Consider the following 25,263-nt stretch of genomic DNA (forward strand, 5'->3'; position numbering starts at 1 on the left):
GTGTTTTTCCTATTTTGTTGCATTACAACCTGTCATTTAAATGTAGTTTTCATGATTTCATGTAATGGACATACACAAAATAGTCCAAATTGGTGAAGTGATATGAAAAATAACTTGTTTCGAATAATTCTCAAAAAAAAAAATGGAAAAGTGGTGCGTGCATATGTATTCACCCCATTTGCTATGAAGCCCCTAAATAAGATCCGGTGCAACCAACTAACTTCAGAAGTCACATAATTAGTTAAAACCTGTTAAGCCTACCCCCTACTTTTTCGAACATTCTGTTAAAAATCGCGCAACATTTCAGCGTCCTGCTACTCATGCCAGGAATATAGTATATGCATATGATTAGTATGTGTGGATTGAAAACACTCTGACGTTTCTAAAACTGGTTAAATCACGGCTGTGACTATAACATAACGTGTTTCATCGGAAAGCGCAAGAAAAACTGATCACTGAAAACTGGAAAATATATCAATGCGCCACTTGCATGTATTGTCTATTGGAAAGCAAATAAGATGGGGCTGAGATTGCAAGTCCTACAGCTTCCACACAATGTCGCCAGTCTTGTCAATTGCCTGCGCTTTGTTTCTTGGTCAAACGAGTGAGAGAGAGCCCATTCCTTCCGGTCTCCGACAGGATGTTTTGGAGTAGAAATTTCTGAACATGATTTCAAGACGTGGAGCTATTGAATACACATCGCCCCGTGATCAATTTGATAGATTATTAACGTTTACTAATACCTAAAGTTGGATTACAAAAGTATTTCGAAGTGTTTTGTGAAAGTTTATCGTCGACTTTTTTAATTTAAAAAAATGACGTTGCGTTTTAAAACGGTGTTTTTTCCTTGATCACACAGTCTTCATAGATCGATATTTAGGGTATATATGGACCGATTTAATCGGAAAAAAAGACCCAATAGTGATGTTTATGGGACATCTAGGAGTGCCAACAAAGAAGATCGTCAAAGGTAATGAATGTTTTATATTTTATTTCTGCGTTTTGTGTAGCGCCGGCTATGCTAATTATTTTGTTTACGTCCCCTTCGGGTATTTCGGGGTGTTGCATGCTATCAGATAATAGGTTCTCATGCTTTCGCCGAAAAGCATTTTAAAAATCTGACTTGTTGGCTGGATTCACAACAAGTGTAGCTTTAAATCAGTACCCTGCATGTGTGTTTTATTGAACGTTTGAGTTTTAACGAGTGCTATTAGCATTTAGCGTAGAGCATTTGCATTTCCAGATGGCTAGATGGGACGCATGCGTGTCGGGTCGACGTAAGAGGTTAAATAAAGCCCACCTGTGTGCAATATAAGTATCACATGATCTGTCACATGATCTCAGTATAAATAAACCTGTTCTGAAAACCCCACCAAGAGTCTGCAACACCACTAAGCAAGGGGCACCACCAAGCAAGCGGCACCATGAAGACCAAGGAGCTCTCCAAACAGGTCCGAGACAAAGTTGTGGAGAAATACAAATCAGGGTTGGGTTACAAAAAAATATCCATAACTTTGAAAATCCCAAGGAGCACCATTAAATCCATTATTAAAACATGGAAAGAATATGGCACCAGAACAAACCTGCCAAGAGAGGGCTGACCACCAAAACTCACGGACCAGGCAAGGAGGGCATTAATCAGAGAGGCAACAAAGAGACCAAAGATAATCCTGAAGGAGCTGCAAAGCTCCACAGCGGAGATTGGAGTATCTGTCCATAGGACCACTTTAAGCTGTACACTCCACAGAGTTGGACTTTACAGAAGAGTCACCAGAAAAAAGTCATTGCTTAAAGAAAAAAAATAAGCAAACACGTTCGGTGTTCACCAAAAGGCATGTGGGAGACTCCCCAAACATATGGAAGAAGGTACTCTGGTCAGATGAGACTACAATTGAGCTTTTTGGAAAGCTCAAGGAAAACGCTTTGTCTGGCGCAAACACAACACCTCTCATCATCACCCCAAGAACACCATCCTCACAGTGAAGCATGGTGGTGGCAGCATCATGCTGTTGGGATGTTTTTCATCGGCAGGGACTGGGAAACTGGTCAGAATGGAAGGAATGATGGATGGCGCTACATACAGGGAAATTCTTGAGGGAAACCTGTTTCAGTTTTCCAGAGATTTGAGACTGGGATGGAGGCTGGGACCTTCCTGCAGGACAATGACCCTAAGCATACTGCTAAAACAACACTCAAGTGGTTTAAGGGGAAACATTTAAATGTCTTAGAATGATCAAGTCAAAGCCCAGACCTCAATCCAATTGAGAATCTCTGGTATGACTTAAAGATTGCTGTACACCAGCGGAACCCATCAAACTTGATGGAGCTGGAGCAGTTTTTCCTTGAAGAATAAGCAAAAATCCCAGTGGCTAGATACCCCAAGAGACTTGCAGCTGTAATTGATGCAAAGGATGGATCTACAAAGTATTGACTTGGGGGGGGGGGGGTGAATAGTTATGCACGCTCAAGTTTTCATTTTTTTCTTGTTTGTTTCACAATAAAAAAGATTTTGCATCTTCAAAGTGGTAGGCATGTTGTGTAAATCAAATGATACAAACACCCCCAAAATCAATTTTAATTCCAGGTTGTAAGGCAACAAAATATGAAAAATGTCAAGGGGGGGTGAATACTTACGCAAGCCACTGTAGCCCTGCTGGTGTCCAGCCCTGCAGGGTGGAGAGAGAAGCCTGGTCACTCACAGATCACTGCATGGCTTAGGCCCAGTCACTGTTACTGACAGGCTCAAAATGCCAACAAGATCTCATAGTTTCCCTTCAAATGTCAATGTATTATGGATTAGGGAACCAGTTAAAGCGAGGCGTCCCTCTCAGGGTCCGCCCCCCCCCCCACGTTCAGCTGAAACGGTGGCGCAGGCAATGCAAAAATGTTCTTAGAAATATTTAACCTCCACACATTAACAAGTCCAATACCTCAAATGAAAGGTAAACACCTTGTTCATCTACCCAGCATGTCAGATTTTTAAAATGTTTTACGGCGAAAACACAGCACATATTTATATTAACCCACCACCGAAACAAAGACAAGAGGCAGCCATTTTGTCCCAGAAAATATAAAATTATAAAAGCAGGATTAAAAAATAAATCATTGACTAACCTTTTGAAAATCTTCATCAGAAGACAGTCATATGACATGTTACACAGTACATTTATGTTTTGTTCAATAATATGCATTTTATATCCATAAATCACGGTTTACATTGACGCCATGTTCATAAAATTATCAAAAATGTCCGGAGAAATTATGGAAAGCTACGCCAGATAACAGAAATACTCATCATAAACTTTGACTGAAGATACATGTTTTACATATAGTTAGAAAGATACACTGGTTCTGAATGCAACCGCTGTGTCAGATTTGTTTTTAACGTTACAGAATTAGTTGACTATGCAATAACCTGAGACGGCGCTCAGACGTAAGCAATATTTCTCCTCTATGTTGGAGTCAACAGAAATACAAAATTACAACATAAATATTCCCTTACCTTTGATGGTCTTCGATCAGAATGTAGTGGAAGGAGTCATACTTACCCAATACATCGTTTTGTTTCAGTTTGTGTGTCCTTATAGTAGCATCTGCTACCACTTTCAGCTGAAATTCACCCGAAATGACTTCTGGTCCCGAACAGTTGCGCATCAAAACTTCAAAATTACATATTATATGTCGACTAAACTGGTCAAACTAAGTGCAGAATCAAGCTTTAGGATGTTATAAACGTACAAAACAATTCTCAATTCAACCGGACAATCATACTTCTTCTCAGGCAAGCTGGAACAGAGGAAGGTCTGTGTCCAATTCGCGCTCTAACGCACATGTATTTTCTCGCGACACCCACTCTTTTGCCTCCCAAAGGGTCAAAGCTCGCAGGATTTGCACAATTAAACGCTCTACTGAATGAGGACATCTAGTGGAAGACATAGAAAGTGTCTCCAGATCCATAGCTGGTTGGGAAGGGTGGGGGCGATGACGTCAAAGTTGCCCCAACTTTCAGTATTCCAAAACTAGTTTGGGAGATTGCCTGCCCTGTGAGTCTGCTATACTTACAGACATAATTCAAACGGTTTTAGAAGCTTTAGAGTGTTTTCTATCCAATAATTATTATTATATGCATATATTAGCAATTTTGGACAGATTTTTTTCAGTTTACTATGGGCACGCAATTCATCCAAAGGGGGAAGTATTATGCCTAGCCTTAACACGATTTATTAATTAACATGGGTAACCGTGATCCCAGGACTGTCCCAGGAACACTCTTCACATTTCCCCAAAAAATAAAATGACAAGACCAGGGAAATGACAAAACATGTGCAGGATCAGACTAGCAAAAAAATAGCACATTGTCCAAACAGGTCGTAGCATAGAACCTTTTAGCCTAGCATATTTTCTTCACACAAAGACAACAAAAATTCAAAGCACAATGCATAATTGACATAATTGACTGCACACACGACCTGAATGTAGTTAATAAACCCTACAGGAAACCCCTACAGTATAGCCTATAATATAATGTATGCCTCTTTGAGCTGTCATTGAGACTCTTCAGACAGTCACAAATGTGATAGGCCTATGCACAATTTACTACATAGGCATATCTGTCACAGACATGAAGTCTGTTGACAATCCCAAGAGGCATAAGGGAAAATTATATCTTCTCCTGTCCTAGAGCCTCCGAGGCTATTTTCCTTTCCAGTCCCAATCCCACTGAACCCAAATCCTAACTTTTGTCTCGCATGAAAATTCCTAACTATTCTGTAATCCATAGGTTGTATTATCAAAACATATCAACTATGCATGTCAAAATACCCCTAGTATAACATCTCGTACTTGCCGTCCATATGAGAGCGTTTGTGTGATCAACAAACGGTATGAGTAGATATGGATATTTTTTAAATGGAGTTGGTCCCCATAAAGATACCTAGATATTTAAACTATTTCCACTCTTCATCTCCCCGTTTTTCATGAGCTGATATGCTATCTGTATAATCATCAACCCGATTTTGCCAAATATAAGAGATATTATGTTATATGTGGATGGAGGTTGTCTAGCAAGTTTAGTGACTTTGGTCATTTGACTTTTGTTTGACTGCCGTTACAAAGTTTGTGTGATTTTACAATGATATACTCCGGGTGCGCTCTGTGCCGAGATGAAATGCTCTGAATTAGTTGAAGATCATAACGCTCAGAACTTATGAACAGCCTGTTTTGCAATTCACAACAATGTAATTGGCGATCAAAGATAGCCTACTCTATCATTACTTAAATATCAGTTTAACATGCTCTGAAATCTTTACATATAGTGGCGCAACCAAGCCGACAAGCGCCCCTCTCATTTGGGGAGTCACGACTTCCACCGAAGGTGGTTCTTCTCCTTGTTCAGGCGGTACTCGGTGGTCGGCGTCGCCGGCCCACTAGCCATCACCCATCCATTTTTCCTTTTCTGTTTGTTTTGACTTTGGTTCATTCACACCTGGTTTTAATTTGTTTTAATTTCTGTGTGTATATTTACCCGTTTCCCCACTTAGGTTTGTGCAGAATTATTTTCATGTTGCTTGTTGAGGTGGTTTCCCTCAGTTTATTCACGTGTACCGTGTGTTAAGTATAGTAAGGAGCGTTGGTTTTTCTCCTTCCGTGAGTATCTGTGTATTCCCATGTCTTGGGCGTTTATGGACATTGTGCCTGTACCGTTTTGGGACTTGCCTATTAAAGACACTACATTGACATCTCTGCTCTCCTGCGCTTGACTCCTTTACTACCTTCAGTGCGATTACGCAACAGGGAGAACCCAGGCATAGTGACCGTATCTTGGTTGTAAACACTTTAAATGGGCACTTCCTATTTTTGCGGTATTTCCCAGGGACTCTTGGGATAATTATTAATTACTCACGGTATTGAAACTTGGTAGATTTTCGGGAAATATTCATCCTTATTATGGATGAACGTCTTCTTTCACGCATGAATTCTGCGTGGTTACATTGTACATTGTTAATTCCACATGGTTACAACAAAAACAACTCAAAGGTTAACAGTTTAGGTATTAATTCTGAGTGGTTTAGGTTAGGGCTATGGTTTGGTGAAGGCTTAAAATAAAATAAGAATAAATGACACGCTTTTACCATCAAGTATTCTCACGACTTGCTAGAGCATTCTGAACTGCGGTGGTGCAGTGGTCATAGCAGTGCGCTTCGTCTCCAAGGTGGTGCGGTGGTCATATGAGTGCACTTCAACTCCAAGGTGGCGCTGTGGTCATAGCAGTGAGCTTCATCTCCAAGGTGGCGCTGTGGTCATAGCAGTGAGCTTCATCTCCAAGGTGGCGCTGTGGTCATAGCAGTGAGCTTCATCTCCAAGGTGGCGCTGTGGTCATAGCAGTGCGCTTCATCTCCAAGGTGGCGCTGTGGTCATAGCAGTGCGCTTCATCTCCAAGGTGGCGCTGTGGTCATAGCAGTGCGCTTCATCTCCAAGGTGGCGCTGTGGTCATAGCAGTGCGCTTCATCTCCAAGGTGGTGATGTGGTCATAGCATTGCGCTTCATCTCCAAGGTGGCGCGGTGGTAATAGCAGTGCGCTTCATCTCCAAGGTGGAGCTGTGGTCATAGCATTGCACTTCATCTCCAAGCATCACGAATTTCTTTCCCAATTCCCAATTATTTTTTTTTGCTGAGGAAGGCATATATCGACGTTCTCAGGACTATTTCAAACGTCTGAAATCGAAGTCTATTTCTAGTGATCAGGCTGTATAATGCACTGTAAAAGTTGGCTACTTTTTGTGGATTCAATTTGTGGGATTTTGGCTCTGATTGTGCAGTAAAGTGTCAATAGAATCTGGCAACACTGCTCATTTACCCATGGTGGAAGCAACTGTGAGACTCACTAGTGACTACATCACAACTCACACCTCACAGTCATGTAGGATAGAATAGGTTTCCGTTAGTAGGACAAGGGGTACTGTTAATGCCACAGTTTGAGATGACAAATCAACGTCTATAGAGACAGGGTTTGTGTGAGATGAGCTGGTGCTGGTTCGAGGTGATATGAAAGAGATTTCTGTATTTTTCTCCCCCTGACTAGTAGGTGTGGCAGAGCGCTGCTCTGATGTTTTTTAGTGCTTCTCATTAACCATTCACATTTGTACCTTGTGTGCAGATCACCATCGCTGCTCAACGTGGGGCCAAGCAGTTCAAAGGGAAGCATTGCTTTGGAAGTGTACGAGCCACCCCAGGAGGTGCCGAGCCTCGGACACCTGCAGAGTCGTGGGTGCTGAGAACCAGGGCGTGTTTGGATCAGGGACTGAATTTCCCTCTGAAGATGTGGAAAGGTTTACGGCGCGCTCCCACGAGAGTGGCTCTCTGCTCTTTGAAGCTCCTGTCTTGGTGGCGTCTCTTATCTCAGGAAAGGATTATTTTATCCCCTCCCTTTTTACTTCTCTCCCTTTATTTCTCCATTCAGCTTTCTTCTTCTACTCTCTCTCTTACTTTCTTCTTCTACTCTCTCTCTGTTCCTCTTTCTCTTACTTTCTTCTTCTACTCTCTCTCTGTTCCTCTCTCTCTTACTTTCTGATTCTCTCTCACTCTCTCCCTCAGATTTTGCCCCAGCACTCTTTCACCCCAAGACCATTACACTCCTCTGTCCCGCCTGTTCTGTCTGTTTCTCTCCCTCTGTCCCCAATTTTCCCCTCACTCTTTTTACACTCATCTTCAATCCCAATTTTCTCTTTCACAGACTAGTACACCCAGCCTCTTTCCTCACCTCCCCACTCTCTCTCTGCCTTCATCCCCTTCCCCTTCCTCCGTTGCACGCCACTCCCTTTCTCTTCCTATCTGCTTTTCTCCCCTTCCAGCACATGACAGGCCATGTAATTAATGAGCATCATAAACCTCTTTCTATTAGCTACCCATTAGTAAACCTGGCAAGCCTGTCATTTTGGACAAAAACACACAGCTCCTTCATTTGATCCCCACATCAAAGGGGGATCCCCACTGTTTTCGGCTGAATACACTAATTGTGTCCTCGTTCTGGATGGGGCTACACCCCCACCGCTTCAAAAAGGAACCAAACTCAGTGCCGGGTGCAGAAAATTGTGAAAAAGAAGAGGTATTGATTATAGTAGAGCTAAATTTGGTACAAGGTTTTGTGCCAGAGAGGAAAAATGAATACAACCATCTGGAACTGTGACTGAAAGTCTGTGGCAGACAGCGTACGTTAACTTCGTTATTACACACTACACATCATTTACTCCATTACTGTCTTTTCTATACTGTAGACACATTTAGCAGAATTTCTTTTGAGGGCTTAAGGCCCTATTAAGAGTGTTTTTACATGCTGCCTTTATTAGATAAAAAGGAATTTTTAAGTGGGACACCAGAGTTTCCACTCTTTTACACTACAAGCCAATAACATAAAGTACTAGATCAGCAGCTAATTAAGATAAGTCTCTTAATTAAAAGAAATAAGCCGGGCGATTCTTTATTTGTAAGGTATGCATATATTCCAGTTTAGCAGCACCTTCAGTTTTAATTTTGCCTTCTACTTTCATTAAGTTTTTATTGATATCGCGAAAACTGCATTTAAGCATAAAAGTGTCAGAGTTGGAAAAATGGTCTGCAGCTGGTCACTTGACACACCCCAATACTCTCCTTGAAGAGTTCAATCATATACATTTAATGTAACGGCCGCCGGCGGTGGAATAAGGTGAGGACCAATGCGCAGCGTGGTACGTATTCATCTTTTTAATAAAGTAAACTGAACACTGAATAACAAAACAACAAAGAAACAACCGGAACAGTTCTGTCTGGTGTAGACACACAAAGACTGAAAACAACCACCCACGAAACACAATCGAAAACAGGCTACCTAAATATGGTTCTCAATCAGGGACAACGATTGACAGCTGCCTCTGATTGAGAACCATACCAGGCCAAACACAGAAATAGAAAATCATAGAAAAACTAACATAGACAACCCACCCAACTCAAAACAAAGGAACTAAGGTCAGAACATGACATTTAATTAGGTATGTGTATTACTATGTTTGGTCAGCCATAGTGGGAATTTGTATATAATACTTGAAGATGCATTATATGATCCACAGTCACTTTAATCTAACACAATGTGGTATCTTGTTATAAGTGTTGATATCTGGCCTAGCCAGAAACATAAAGCAGATGATATGAGATAATGGAAGTGGTAATATGCAGGAGGAGATATGGTCTGTAGTGATCTTCTAATACATGTGAAAATGTCAGTGTAGCTTTGTGTGACAATGGGGTATTTCCATACACAATGGGATTTCTTCGGTGGGTGAATTGTTTTGGAAAAACTTCTCACACCTAGAATTATGCAAAATATCATTGTCTTGATTTAGTACATGTCTACTGCTATTTTCCATAATAATGATAGGCCTAAATGCTACATAGCAGTGTTACACTCAGACATTAAAACCACTAGATAGTAGTGCTGATGTCATCCACGTATCCCTATGGAAAATGCCCGATGGCGCCAGTGGCGTGTATTTATAGATGCCAAAGGAAGCCAGGCTCCCTCAAAAAAATGACCAAGAAAAATGAAATAAACATATACAATAATGTATATTTCATCTCTTTGTGTTTACATAATTTACCTTGTATCTCACCAGAGAAAGCATCCGAGAGAGCGAAACAGTGGCCCTTTGTCTCTGTAGGCAATCTATCTGAAGCTGTAGCATTGAATGGAAGGTAAGTCAGTAAGCATTTGGCCACCGATTAGTACAATTAAATACAGAACATGTTGGCATGGTGACTCTCTTTGTAAAATCTAACTAAAATTGCAGTAAAGTTAAGTGCGTGTGAGTACCCTTTCTAGTCTATCATATGACCATGATCCTTCCACCTGAAAATAAAAAGGTAATGGGCTACCATCGCATCACAACTCGGTTAGGCAATATTGGATTAACCCATGAGACTATATATAAATTATACATTTATTTTATCTCAATTCTGTATTTTTATCCGATTGTAGACTATCATTTGTGCAACTGCATCATTTTGTCATCGTAAAAAATAACCTTAGACATATGATGTAGTTTGGAATTCAAAATGTACTAAATTATAATTGCGTATTACATTCATATTTCAAACATAGTGTGAGCTAATCCTCCATGTCCATCCTCTGTCAGCCCTATAGCCATTGATCAGCCCCTCCATCTCCACTTGACAGGCTCGTTAACTCCGCGCTCTCATCTGGTACTGTAGCACACCACACCAGGTCTGCAAAGAACTTGCAAGAGAGTGTGAGCCTCCTCGTAGCCTGCCGGTCTGTGATTGGTTTGTGTCAGAAAGGATAACTATTTAATTAAATATCTTGATTTGTAGCAAACTTAATAATTCACAGTGAGGACCGAACTTGATCATAATAAACATATTTTAAAGCCCCATACGGTCGTCTAAAAAAAATGTTTTGCCATTCTGGCAATCGTAATTTACATACAGTATGCTTTCTAGGTGCAGACAGGGGCTTTTGGCACTGCTAGGTTGCTACCATCAGAGCTCGTGACTTCACGCTCCAGACCAGACACTGGGGCCCTGGTTACAATACACTGAGTCCATACATTTTTTGTCGATTAATTCAGCACTGGATGACTATAGGCGGCGTTCTCTATTCTCCATATGGAATGGCATACACACGACAGGGCAGAGCTCCCTTCCCGAAGACCCCTCGCCTGACACATCACACGCTGAGCTCACCACAATCAGCTGAGTCACCACCGCTCCAGGAACCAACACTGTACTTCAATCACGATTGTCTTCTGCCCTTTACAACATCCCCCTCCTTTTGTCCCACTACAAAAAGGCAACAGTCACATGTTTGTCCTCTAAGCGCCCAGCAGCTGCTCAGCTAGAAGCTAGGCCCTTTCTCTATATGCTCCCTCCACACCCCCTCCTCACTGAAGCGGCATCCAGTGTGCACCCCAGGCAGCCTCCCTAACATTGTTACAAGGACATAAACACAGACAAAGCATTAGATCCCCCCGAATCCAGGGAGCTGAATGTCCCCTATTATTCCTGTTGCCAGGGAGAGGACAGGGTGGAATCAACTGGGCTTGGCCACCAAGGTGGTTGGTAAATAGGTTGACAGCCAGGCAGGCGTCCATCTTAAGACCTCAGTCTACACTCTTCTTCCGCTGTGTACTTATACCTCAAAGAGCACCTTCCTTTCACCTCTATGTGACTGTTGTTATCTTGTTTACTCTCTGAAGTCCAAGCCAGACAGATAATACTGCACTGCTCTGTACATGGCATATCAAGTTTGTAATTAGAGACACATGAATAAGAAGATGACCCTTTTGAAATATATTTTTGGTCCATTCCATAGCGGGATGATGGGTAATGGAGCTGAAAGTAGCCCAGTGCACAACAGCAGAATCAATGGGTGTGAGTGGTTGGAGTTTGATTCAGATCCATCCTTGCGATGGAATTCTGGCTTGAAACCCCGTCCACCTCCTCTCCCAGGCATCAAAGCGCCAGGCTCGGAAATCGGGACGCCAAGCCATCTCTCCGTTGGCCTCTTCAAAGAACAGGAAGTGTGTCAGAGGGACAGGCCTTGGTTCCCAGCGAACGCAAGCGAGCCGAGCGGCTATAATAACAAGCTCATCTGCGTGTCTTTGGCAGAGGAGTTCAAAGAGAGAGGCCTGATTCCTCTGGTACAACGTGATGATAGACTCAGGATGCGGAAAACCGCTGTTTAGTGGAAATGCACTTGGATGGGGTCTGTGGTGGCTGGTGTCAGGGACAAGCTTGCTGCTTCCACTGTATGTACATTTGAATCCTCCAAGAAGCGAAAATCCCCCAGAAAAGTGGGAGGAGATTAGATTATTGAGCATGACCTCCCCTTCAAAAAACATCCCACTTGCTTTAACTTAAATGAAACCACAGTAATGTTTCTCTTAGTGCACTACTTTAGCAGACTTCCTGTGCAGGTAGCTGGTATAGTGCTCAGTACCATACCGCCACCACACCACACACTCTGAGACCAGACCTCCCACATGGACCTGCTCCCACGAGTGTTTTCAGGCTTGACTGCATCAGAATACAGATAGAGGGGAGGGGGAGGGGGAGGGGGAGGGGGAGAGGGAGAGAGAGAGGAGAGAGAGAGAGAGAGAGAGAGAGAGAGAGAGAGAGAGAGAGAGAGAGAGAGAGAGAGAGAGAGAGAGAGAGAGAGACCAGAAGTTTCCAGTGAAGGAGAGAGAGAAGGCCCCCTTCCTCTAACACATACTCCACAGTGTCATAACTCACTCTACCAACTCTTATCCAGCCAGATCTACAGACTCCGGTCTGGCTGATTCAGAAACTACACTCTTTGGTCTTGCTGAACCATGTCTGAGAGGCAGGCAGGCAGGCAGTCGACCTGAGTGGTTTTGCGGCTACTGCCAGCAGTTATGATTTCAGTGGAGGCCCTGGTGCCAGTGATTTTATCCGCTGCTGCAGGGCCCAGGGCCTGTCAGAGGCAGACACTGCTAATGGATCATGGCCTGGAGCCTTTGGGGCGGGAAGTAGCCTGGTGGTTAGAGCGTTGGGCCAGTAACCGACAGGTGGCTGGATCAAATCCCCAAGTTGAAAGAAAATCTGTCATTCTTCCTCTGAACAAGGCAGTAAACCCACTGTTCCCTGGTAGGCTGTCATTGTAAATAAAGGTTAAATAAATGTTAAAAAAAATCAGGGTAGGACCAGCAGAGTGCAAGCCAGGCGTGGAGTCTTGAGCCCCAGGGAAGGACTAGCAGAGAGCAGGCTGTGGAGCTGCACACCCAGGCACAGAGTGCAAATTATACTGTTAAATTCGGGGGTCTCTTTTTTTCATGGGACTTCCTATTTGTGCCGTGCACTAAAAATGTAATAGGCCTAATAGTAAAGACATGTATTTTAACAGTAAACATGTATTATCTTTTAATGTGGCATGAACAAAAACCAGTCGTGAGGTTTTTATCTGATTGTCAAACAAATTATTTCAAAAAGTAGGCTACCTGTGCACATTCTTCCACTTCCACACACAAAATAATTCCAGCTTCCAAACAGTGCACTGTGCACCAGCCATTGGGTGAATGGAAAGCGGCATATGTTCCAAAACACCATAACGTGTAGCATGATGACCTTCGTAGCATTATGACCTTCGTAGAATGATGAACTTCGTAGCATGATGACCATCGTAGCATGATGACCTTCGCAGCATGATGACCTTCGTAGCATGATGACCTTCGTAGCATGATGACCTTTCGGTTATTGTCATCAGATAGACACTCTTTTAGCCTAAATTAATTGATGTGTCTTGCTGACGAATGGATATTTTTTTGTAAAAAAAAAAGTTGGACTCCTGAAAAGGGGCTGATATACAGGATTCAAATACAGCTGTGTCTGTCCTGAGCTCATCTGCATGGAAACTGTGACAGGGGGAGTAGAAAGATGAATGTGATTTGAAAGAACCTGAAACAACTGTCACTTGTTTAAACCATAACAGAGGTGTGGGGTGTTGGTTTCATTTGGAATAAACTTTTAACTTCATATTTACCACTGTATCAGTACAAAATAGCATTTGAAATAAATAGGAGAACGGTTAAATTAGAGACGCCCCAAAGCTTGACTTTTGTTGCATTTAGGGGAGCTCATGTCTCATTCGGGGGTCTGAGCCCCCTTGTAATTCGCACACTGTCCAGGCATGTGGGTTGGTGGTGCAGGTGGCTGCATGGCTTGATAGATCTAAACTGCTGCAGGAGGCTGACCAGGCCTGTAAACTTAAACATAGCCTTGACTGTTATAGAGGCCCGAGATCATTTAGGGGCCATTACACTTGGGCCACGTGGGAGCCATCCTGTGAAATTGTGCACTTTTTTTGTTAAAGCAATAATTGCCTTTTTTTGTAAGACCTTGTACAAGTCTCAAAGCTGTATGGGACTTCATGAGATTTGAAATGTAGCTAGTATTATATACAACAAAAAGGTGATGTGTCTCTAAACTGTGCTGTCAACAGGCTCATACAGTATGTTGTAAAATGTCTGAAGGGGATTTATGGTTTATCAAATGTATGCCTCAAATGAGTTTGTCTTGTGTTTATTTTAGTTTTAAAACTGGGATCATAAAGTGTTCTATAAGTGCCATAAATATTATAAATTGTATTCTATAAATATTAGTTTGTGTTTATTCAGGACTCTCTCCCAAAATGTGAACTATGAATTTTTTTTGTAAACAAGTTATTATAGGAAGCAATTAACCCAAAGTTTGTATGAGTCATAAAATATTATGTTTGTATGTCTATCAATCAAAGACATGTTTTTAATCATTATTTTTTTTAATCGTCCTGCGAAATATCCTTTTAGCCCTATTGCGCTGCTCTTCGACCACTGCGCCTACTTGGCTGGCTGGGAGTGGTGGTAGTGGTGACGGGGGCTGCTGCATTGCTGCTCTTTTTATATGTGGAAACTCCGAAAGAATCTCGGCTGGCTCTCATGTGCCGCCTTCGTCCAATAAAACAGAAGAGGGCCTGCCTGCAAATCGACTAATCTTGGGCGAGGTGTCAATCATGTTCATTCAGCGGTTGAAGTGCGGGTTTTGGTAACCGCCTCCTTTACGCTTGGAAGGGAGACGAAGGAGGGAGCTTTCTTCGGATCAAAGGCTGGTGTGGCGCTGTTGCCGTAGGATGTGCAGAGTGCAGCCTGCTGCTTTCTTTACGGACGCTTCTTGTATCGTCTGGATATCGCTGATTTCTGGATTATAAATACATTTGATGGTTTTCAATCCCAACTCAATGCAGAGAAATGGGTAAACTTCACTCGAAACATGGTAAGATATGATGTTTTACCGAAACATGTCACCCCTAATCGTTGATTTGAATGCTCACTTGCGGTAATACATTCGAGTAATGCCTATCTTTATGTTCTCTGTTTCTCTCGACAATTGTCCCGAAAAGCTGCGATTTGTAAACCGAGGGAAAGTCCGGAGGGTGAGTAGCCCACAGGCCTAGACTTAGGACAGGCTATATATTTGTTGTCTATATTTTATTATATTTGTTGAAAATATACATTGTTAAAAGTATGTCCAGTCTATCATCCCATTTATCCATGCACCAATAATGACCAACTCGTTGACAACATCAGACGAAGTCTGCTATCATTCAAGAAAAGTTAGAAAAAAAACACAATGCTGAAGAAATATGTTACATTGTAACCTAACCGTAACATGTTGTTTACATTGTAATAACACACCTTTTATGTTGATTTCAGGCGACAGTTTTGTAGTTAATGCCTGTTTGGCAAGGAAAGGAATTGACGATTGGCTCGTGAAACAGAAATACTATTGCTCACGGCTTGAGCAACAGGACTGTCACCACACGAATAAATGCGGCTTGTCTACTCGGGTAAGTTAAATACATGTTTCAATAAATTATTATGATTTCAAAAACAAGATTGTTAATCTGTTTGATGTTGATACAATGAAGCCTGTACGGTCCTAACTTTCTTAGCTTCCCATTCGAGGTTTAGCCAAGGCTGCAATTTATTTTTACTGGGATAAAGTTTGACTGAATTTATCGGTTGTTTCGAATTAAGTACATTAAAAATAAATACCATAGTACAAAAGTAGATTCTCAGTCACCTTATTGCAGTACACCAATGGAATGAGAATAGCCTTCAAATCTTCAGATGTTGCCCGCTTAATTTTTCTTCAAACACTCGTAAAGCAAAAAGTCATCTTCTGACGTAGACCTATTCAATGACATTCTCAAGCAATTTTGCTTATTTATATGTATTCTGTGCATTATGCAGAAGTTGAAAAGAAAACCAGAAATGTTGTAAAAAGAAAGTAGCAGTGTGTTTAGTTATAGGCTTTTTGAGGGAAAGTTATAGGCCAGACTAATAATCTCAGTAAAAAAGGAAAATAATAATATAAAACTGACATCATATAGATAGTCAGCACATGCACATGTCTTTTTTTGTTTGTTTACATAATCATTATTTGCTTTTTTGGCTAGACAACATAGATAGACATTCTTGACTCTCTCATCCAGACACATGGAAATGATTGAATGCAGTGGCACATTAGAAGTCTCATGCAGGTGTGGCAAGATAAAAGCTGCTATTTAAAATTCTGTGTGCACGAACTTCATCCTCTTCTTTACCTGTGACGTTCTTATCAGTGTGTGCATTTCATTCCCATTGTAAACTGCTAAGGATGTTTTGTGATTCTGGAGAATACAAGTGTGACATGTTATCTCAATGACATGGCTGTTGACAGTACACACTTGGCCCCATATACATGATAGACCAAATATTTAAGTGGGGAAACTTTGTAGGCTTGTCGAAACCTCTCTATTAACACATTTATTTCCCACAACACTTTTCAGTCTTTCAGCCATGTTTGTTTCAACATACAGTACAAAACAGCATATGTTAATACAACTTTTTACAAAAGGAGCCCTGACTTGCTACACACTGCTTGCGTTGGTAACTGTCTAATCATCAGACACTTTTGGTGCATGGGAACAAATGTGTCACACCACCAAGAACAGATGCTGCTAAAGTTTATACTCTAGGCAATAGATCACGGCTGAGTTGAAAGCATTGCAGTCTGACAGACCGGTGACAGGACTGCATTGTAAGGCTAGGATAGAGGTGGTGGAGGTCATGTCTGTTTCAGATTTGTCATCCCGGTAAACACACAGTGGTTACATTCCAAATGGCACCCGATTTCCTATATAGTGCACTACTTTTAACCAGAGCCCACTGGTCAAAAGTAGTGCACTATATAGGGACTAGGGCTCTAATCAAAAGTAGTGCACTATATAGGGACTATGGCTCTAATCAAATGTAGTGCACTATATAGGGAATAGTGTGCCATTTGGGACGTAACCTGTGTTGTTGTCGAGAGGAGAAATCCTTTTTTGGAAAAGCTTCAGAGGAGCTGGGTGTAAGCCTCTTTGGTTAGGGATGCTCACTTCACAAAGGCAGCATTTTTGAGGATTGGGAGCTCATCAAAAAATCCACCAGGACTTTTCCACTTCTCAGCTACTGAGCTCACTCAGCCCACTGGAACAGAGGGAAGCTAATACACTCTGTCCAGCAAAGTGGCCATCATGTTGTGACCACAGACATACCACCATTAGGATGTTTACATGCTACATTTCATGCTGCAGTTGCGTTCAATGAGAATCATGCATTCACTGTCACACTATTTCATGGACATTGAATTTCTAGTGAGCTGCTCATGCTTGTGTGCATGAAAAGCCTTGTGTTAACTGAATAAGAGGCGTTTGCTGTTGTTTCTCTGGTTGGATTATCCCAAGCATTTATCACCCCAGCACTTTACAACTTTGGCAATGCACACAAAGGAATGTATCTAAACTGAATCTTTTATGTGATTGCATATGCCTCTTTTTGCTTTGCTTCTTCTGATTTATCATGTCATTATCATAAGGAAGTGACCGATAGCAGCGCATACCAGACCAGTCTGGTTCATTTCATTTAAATGTCTCTGGTATGAGGAAGACACAGGGATATGCTGGTGAGGAGCCAAGTCAAGGACTCCTTCAGGGACTGACAATCAGCCTCATGCACGCTGGCAACATATCTTGATCAAAGTCCAACCTGTGTCTAAAGTACACAGTTGTTTTCTCTATCCCTGCCGTGAGGTGTTTTTAATAGCATCACATTGGTCGGCGGGCTGTGAAGGTGTGAGGCTCTATTAGCCCAGGGAGGGCTACGAGAAAAGCAGCGGGCTGTGAAGGTGTGAGGCTCTATTAGCCCAGGGAGGGCTACGAGAAAAGCAGCGGGCTGTGAAGGTGAGAGGCTCTGTTAGCCCAGGGAGGGCTACGAGAAAAGCAGCGGGCTGTGAAGGTGAGAGGCTCTGTTAGCCCAGGGAGGGCTACGAGAAAAGCAGCGGGCTGTGAAGGTGTGAGGCTCTGTTAGCCCAGGGAGGGCTACGAGAAAAGCAGCGGGCTGTGAAGGTGAGAGGCTCTATTAGCCCAGGGAGGGCTACGAGAAAAGCAGCGGGCTGTGAAGGTGAGAGGCTCTATTAGCCCAGGGAGGGCTACGAGAAAAGCAGCGGGCTGTGAAGGTGAGAGGCTCTGTTAGCCCAGGGAGGGCTACGAGAAAAGCAGCGGGCTGTGAAGGTGAGAGGCTCTGTTAGCCCAGGGAGGGCTACGAGAAAAGCAGCGGGCTGTGAAGGTGAGAGGCTCTGTTAGCCCAGGGAGGGCTACGAGAAAAGCAGCGGGCTGTGAAGGTGAGAGGCTCTGTTAGCCCAGGGAGGGCTACGAGAAAAGCAGCGGGCTGAGAAGGTGAGAGGCTCTGTTAGCCCAGGGAGGGCTACGAGAAAAGCAGCGGGCTGTGAAGGTGTGAGGCTCTGTTAGCCCAGGGAGGGCTACGAGAAAAGCAGCGGGCTGAGAAGGTGAGAGGCTCTGTTAGCCCAGGGAGGGCTACGAGAAAAGCAGCGGGCTGTGAAGGTGAGAGGCTCTATTAGCCCAGGGAGGGCTACGAGAAAAGCAGCGGGCTGTGAAGGTGAGAGGCTCTATTAGCCCAGGGAGGGCTACGAGAAAAGCAGCGGGCTGTGAAGGTGTGAGGCTCTGTTAGCCCAGGGAGGGCTACGAGAAAAGCAGCGGGCTGTGAAGGTGTGAGGCTCTATTAGCCCAGGGAGGGCTACGAGAAAAGCAGCGGGCTGAGATTTTTATGACTTATGCCCAGTTTGTATTGAAGTGCGAGTGATCAAGTGTAGCACTGAGTGCCGTGATGGGGTCAGCCTCAGGTCTGCTTGTTGTATGCACATGGTGTCAAAGCCACTAAGCCTGACATGCTGTCAGGCCTCTAATAAACATCTTCATATTGTAATCGGACCCTCCTTATGACATCATCATCGGGGTAGGAAGGGGTTCGGTGTTCTGTTCCGTGTAGTGTAGCAGCCCTCTGGGCACAGTTAGGGTATCCATGGGCCCTCTTCAGTTCAGCAGACTCACCAGAGGGAATTGTGGGATACATGTGAAAGGGTGGGATTGTTTTGTGGAGCTCTTTTTCATTCCCCAGATGGTGTGAAGTGATATTTGGCCTGGATGGAAAAGGCACCCCACTGAAAAAGTAGGATGGTTTTGAACAATTTGGGCTAGCAGGGTTTTCTGTTTTACAAATGATTTATTTCTATGTGCCTAATGGCTTTCCCAGCGCTGTGGGAAAATTAATAGAATAGGACGAAAAGTGTTCCTGACATCAATATTTATTTGGATGCTTTTCCCTTAGTTTTTTCCCTTCAACAAAGTGGTCTTTAGAACTTGAATATTTCATTGTAATGTTTTTAATATTTTGTTTGTTTGCTTTGACATGGCATTTCATGTGTTTATTTTAGGGCTTATTTTAGGGACCATCTGGCATTTTAGATTTATTCACAATTTTTTAAAATATTTTAAAACACTTAAGTATGACAAGGCTTGAAATGAATGAGATATTAACTAGCAAATGTCTTATAAATGATCTATAACTTAACCTTATCATGAAGCGTTAGCATTACGAAACTTGACAGGAAGTTTGTGGAAGTTACTGCTTTCCATAAGTCATAGTAAATACCCTAACCCCATAGCATTGTCAAATGAAAAGGGGCTAAAACCTTAGCTAGGTGAGAATGCAATGCAAACAACCCTCTTTTAAAAGCAGCCCATGTTGTATAGGATACATATACTTTATAGGCCGTTCTTTTTGCCTCCCGGCTGAACTGGGGTCCCGGAGAATGTGGGTCAGATGGTGGCAGCAGTGGGGAGTCTGAGACTGGAATCCTTTTGATCTGAAACCTCCCAAACCAAACTATCATATTCTTGAAAGGAGAGAGGGGATTACTGCCATAGCCTACCTCCATTAAAATGAAATGCCCATTTATGGAACATGTTTGTTTTGTAGAGCTTACATTAGCAAGGTTATCATTGGTTGAGGTATATATGCATTGAGTTGTGTTATGTGATAGGGAGAGGAGAGACTCCAGAGTCAAGAAAAGTTTTCTTGCATATAGATGTAGTGCATATAGAGGATTTTAAACTCACTTGTTCTTATGTATTCGAAATCAAAATGTAAGTAAGTAAGGGGAAAAAACTGTTTGTTTTTCGCAGTAACTTCTTTGTTGGTGTGTTATCCCAAACAGATGTGTCAGTTTCACCACTAAGGTTTACAGCTTTAATTCTGACTCTAAGCACAGTTTTTGTTTTTTACTATGCTGTTTTTATATCTCCTATACATTTTTGTAATCTAGATTATTAAGAAGAAGTAGAGAAGTCAACAGTATATGATTTGGCAGTTCCAATGCCTGTCTGGTTTGTTGGGTCTTAAGAAGTCTCTAAGCCCAGGTGTTGAAGGTCTCCTGCCCTCCCCTGTCTTCTCCGGTCCTCTTCAGGCAATGTTGTGAGTTGTACCCTAAACCAGTGGTCTGTCTAGGGAATTTGCAATGTGCTGAAAGCAAATGTAAAAGATTTAATTTGATGATTTGTTAACACATTTTCCCCCACACCCTTGCCAGTAACTTTCATCCTCCCTTAAGCCCCCTCCCCCCATCTCAGCTCTCTCCTCTCCACCTCTCCCATTTTCCCTCTCAGGCTCCATCTGTTTCTTGTGTTTACCCTGTGGCCTTGCCTGGTTGTTTCTGATGAAATTAGACTGCATTTGAAGTGGGCCAGTGAGGTGAATATATAGAGGCCCCCTCTGTGAGACCTAACCCTCTGTGTAGTAAAAGGAGGCCCCCAGTGATGCTACTGCTGGAGTCGCCAAACTCCTGCTCTGGGCTGACAATTCCAAAGCATATTTTTTCAAAACCTTCCATCTAAGGTTTAGGTTCTAAACCCATACAAAACTGGGACAAAATATCTTAAGTTACATCTGACAACTAATAGCATTCCGAAATGAATCACAGAGTAGAATTTCTGCCCACATCCCCGTGTTTCTCACTGGGTTCTAGCGCTCTGATTTTTGAAGTAAAGCTTTTAAATGTGCTACCCTCAGCCTCTGAGTCTGATAAAAGACATGGCAGTTCTGGGCTTCTTTTCTTACTTCTTCTCCTGTATTGTTTTTTTATTGTCTTCACAAAAGCACAGGGTCCTTGTCTCAGTGCTGAATGCACCTTTCAAATGCTTACTCCTCTCTTCCTTTCTCTCTCTCGCTTTCTGTCCTCTCTCGCTTTCTGTCCTCTCTCGCTTTCTGTCCTCTCCCCATGCATGTGCTGTTCCCACCAGCTGTCCCCCTATGTGCTGTGCGTGACAGTGTGTCATATACCCCTCTCCCACCAGGCCGTACCCCTCCACAACCCCCTGGGAGGACAGGCCTGTTGTTGGTCTTTGAAGAGGCTGGGAGAAGTTTGGAGTTGTTGTCTAAGAAATGAAAGCGTTTGCCTTTGGGGAGAGGGCTGGGGAGTAGGGGGACATGCACCTGGCTCTGTTATTACAATGAGAATAGAATAGAAGAGAGGAGAGGAAGTCTTGGGTTGTCCTTTACGTATCTGGGAGACTGGGAGGGAGAGGAGACACAGGTGGCATTACTGTCACTTCCCAGATCGTGTGTCACATAGATTGCATAGCTGGAGAAATTTCACCCTATGTGACAATGTGAAGCAGATAACCCTCATTGGGTGTTGTGAATGGGACTGCCGGAAATGGTTTTGGTGAAAGAAGGAGATGATAATGATATACTAAATGAGGTAAAAGTATTGATACACATACATTAGATCTGTTGGCCCTGTTGTTTACAACTTTCTGTTGTGTGTTGTGATTAGAGGTCGACCGATTATGATTTTTCAACGCCGATACCGATACTGATTATTGGAGGAAAAAAGCCGATACCAAAAAAGCCGATACCGATTAATCGGCCGATTAAAAAAATAATATATATATATATATATATTTTTTTTTAATAATGACAATTACAACAATACTGAATGAACACTTATTTTAACTTAATATAATACATCAATAAAATCAATTTAGCCTCAAGTAAATAATGAAACATGTTCAATTTGGTTTAAATAATACAAAAACAAAGTGTTGGAGAAGAAAGTAAAAGTGCAATATGTGCTATGTAAGAAAGCTAACGTTTCAGTTCCTTGCTCAGAACATGAGAACATATGAAAGCTGGGGGTTCCTTTTAACATGAGTCTTCAATATTCCCAGGTAAGAAGTTTTAGGTTGTAGTTATTACAGGAATTATAGGACTATTTCCCTCTATGCCATTTGTATTTCATTAATCTTTTAATATTGGATGTTCTTATAGGCACTTTAGTATTGCCAGTGTAACAGTATAGCTTCCGTCCCTCTCCTCGCTCCTCCCTGGGCTCGAACCAGCAACACAACGACAACAGCCACCATCGAAGCAGCGTTACCCATGCAGAGCAAGGGTAACAACGGCTAGAAGGCTCAGAGCGAGTGACGTTTGAAACGCTATTAGCGCGCACTAACTAGCTAGCCATTTCACTTCGTTACACCAGCCTAATCTCGGGAGTTGATAGGCTTGAAGTCATAAACAGCGCAATGCTTGACGCACAGCGAAAGCTGCTGGCAAAACGCACAAAGGTGCTGTTTGAATGAATGTTTACGCGCCTGCTTCTGCCTACCACCGCTCAGTCAGATACTTAGATACTTGTATGCTTGTATGCAAGTATGCAACGTAGGACACGCTAGATAATATCTAGTAATATCATCAACCATGTGTAGTTAACTAGTGATTATGATTGATTGTTTTTTATAAGATAAGTTTAATGCTAGCTAGCAACTTAACTTGGCTTACTGCATTCGCGTAACAGGCAGTCTCCTTGTGGAGTGCAACGAGAGAGAGGCAGGTCGTTGATGCATTGGACTAGTTAACTGTTAGGTTGCAAGATTGGATGCCCCGAGCTGACAAGGTGAAAATCTGTCGTTCTGCCCCTGAACAAGGCAGTTAACCCACCGTTCCTAGGCCATCATTGAAAATAAGAATGTGTTCTTAACTGACTTGCCTAGTTAAATAAAGGTATAAAAAAAATAAACAAATAAAATCGGGAAATCGGCGCCCAAAAATAAAGATTTCCGATTGTTATGAAAACTTGAAAACGGCCCTAATTAATCGACCATTAGGATTACTCGGTCGACCTCTAGTTGTGATACTCCTGGGCTACATCTCACACGGTTCTCCTCCATTCATTTTAGGTTGAGTATCTTCACAATATTGTTCCATTGTTGATTTTGTCTCAGTTTATTGTTGGGTTCCATGTCTGTGTGTTGTTTTGATCTGATTATTTTGATTTGTGAATGTGTAAAAATAGTGATTGAGCATGTGAGGTATGGGGGTGTGCAGGGGGACGGCATGAGACGTGTGTGTATGAGGGTGCCGTGTGTCTGGGATGGGCTGTCCGGATGCACTCAGGAGATCAAAGCAGTCCCTGGAATGTGCTCTGAATCCCCAGGGATTAGCAGCTGAGATTTGGGCTTTGTTTCCCCAAATATCTGCTCACTGTGGAGCTACAGATATCCCAGGATCAATTGGAAGTGTTTCTCTTCTCTCTCTTCTTTTATGATGCTTGGCTTTCAGTAGGAGTTGTTTGTATGCTAGAAGAGCTACTTTTTGTTGTTGTAATTTTAACACTACGGACCACGGATTGATATATTCTCTTTGACTCTCCCTTTGCATTTGTTTTGTGACAGAGTTTATAGTTCAGATTTTGAGATGGCTTATTGAATTGATGAGCGTGTGCATATTAAGTATCAGTGAAAGGCCTAATTAGCAGATTAACCATCTAAATATAGAGCTAATCACGCTGACATCATCACGCTGAGATGAGATGCTTGCTTCTCTTTATCCTTTTGATGTGTGGATGCATCAGACACAGAACAACAGATTTAGAAAGCAAATACAGATGTAGGATCTTAATTTGAGCCAGTTTCCTACAGCGGGAAAATAATCCTGCAGCAAAATTAAATGTGGATTATAATTAATGGATTTTTTTTAGGAGTTGATACATTTTTCATTAGGGAAAATCAAGTCTGAAATTTCAAATTGGAAATGACAAACTTTAGAAGCATTTTAAAAACTCATACACTACAAGTTTGCACTTCCTGCTTTGCAAAAGAGTGATCAAATTCAGATCCTCTATCGGTAAACTATATCCCCATTTTTTTTTTTTACACTGGCTGATTGAAAAGGGATGGTCACAGAGAGTGTTGGTAGTAATGGATGTTATATGGGACAGGAAGACTTGGTAAAGATGGCGCGTGTGAGGAAGGACCATGTATAGACTGAGTGGGAGAGAAGGAGAGGGGGAGATTGAGAGGGACAGAAACTCCTGTAGTGGCGTTGGGTTCCGCTGAGCATTCCATGTGAAGCTCAGTGCCCGTTTTAATCACACACTTAAAAGGCTCTGCTGAAGTGGGCGTTTAAGCGTTTAAACCCTGAATAATTATCTCTTGTTTGTTTATGTGGTCCCCCAGTGGGTTGCGCTCCGGCCCATATAGTAAGCACTGAATAATTTGACTGAGCAGTCAAAGTCGCTGCAATTATATGGCTCTTATAAATAGGACAAGATCATCATCTGGGGCGGCAGGTAGCCAAGTGGTTGAGCGTTGGACCAGTAACCTAAAGGTTGCAAGATCGAATCCCCAAGCTGACAATGTAAAAATCTGTTGTTCTGCCCCTGAACAAGGCAGTTAACCCACGGTTCCTAGGCCGTCATTGAAAATAAGAATTTGTTCTTAACTGACTTGCCTAGTTAAATAAAGGTGTATATATATATATATATAAAAAATCTGAGTAAAACTGCAATCACACACATAGTCAGGCACACTCTCTCTCAACATATTTATTTACTTGTTGATTTAGGATTAGTAACAGCCAAATACCAATTTAGTCTACTTCCACATTTGTATGTTTTCATTAGTAGGATGACACCAATGATGGTCTCCAGTCTACAACTCTTGGAGTAGTTACTCTCTGCTTCAGACACAGGATGACCACTAAAGGAAGTGGGGCATAGATAAACATTAAACAGCTCTGGGACCATTGTGGCCTCCTCCTGACATCCAGCGTGGGACGTAGGCCCTTCCCATGGCGCCTGGAGAGAGGTTGCCTACCTGGGCCTGGATTGTCTGTTAGGGGATGTTTTCGGCATGGGTTGGAGGGAGCTGGCATGGGCTGGAGGTTGCATTGGATTGTCTGTTAGGGGATGTTTTCGGTTGAGTGAAGCCCAAACACAGGACAGGAGCGGGGGGCCCAGCTGTAAAGGAAGGCACTGCTCTCCGGTGTGTTTATGCTCCAC

At 42.5% G+C, this 25,263-nt stretch overlaps 1 protein-coding gene across 1 annotated transcript in view; it reads left to right on the forward strand.

Annotated features, from left to right (window-relative positions):
- Nucleotides 1–14,492: 14,492 nt before the first annotated feature.
- LOC115113771 (protein naked cuticle homolog 1-like) overlaps nucleotides 14,493–25,263 on the forward strand; it is a 41,234-nt gene continuing 30,463 nt past the window's right edge. Inside the window, exons 1-3 of the mRNA XM_065013174.1 lie at nucleotides 14,493–14,814; nucleotides 14,942–14,974; nucleotides 15,255–15,388. Of these exons, the coding sequence (XP_064869246.1) occupies nucleotides 14,790–14,814; nucleotides 14,942–14,974; nucleotides 15,255–15,388 (192 nt within the window). The 5' untranslated portion in view covers nucleotides 14,493–14,789. The remainder of the gene's footprint in view (nucleotides 14,815–14,941; nucleotides 14,975–15,254; nucleotides 15,389–25,263) is intronic.

Source organism: Oncorhynchus nerka, linkage group LG28 (genome assembly GCF_034236695.1).
Source record: "Oncorhynchus nerka isolate Pitt River linkage group LG28, Oner_Uvic_2.0, whole genome shotgun sequence".
NCBI lineage: Eukaryota > Metazoa > Chordata > Actinopteri > Salmoniformes > Salmonidae > Oncorhynchus > Oncorhynchus nerka.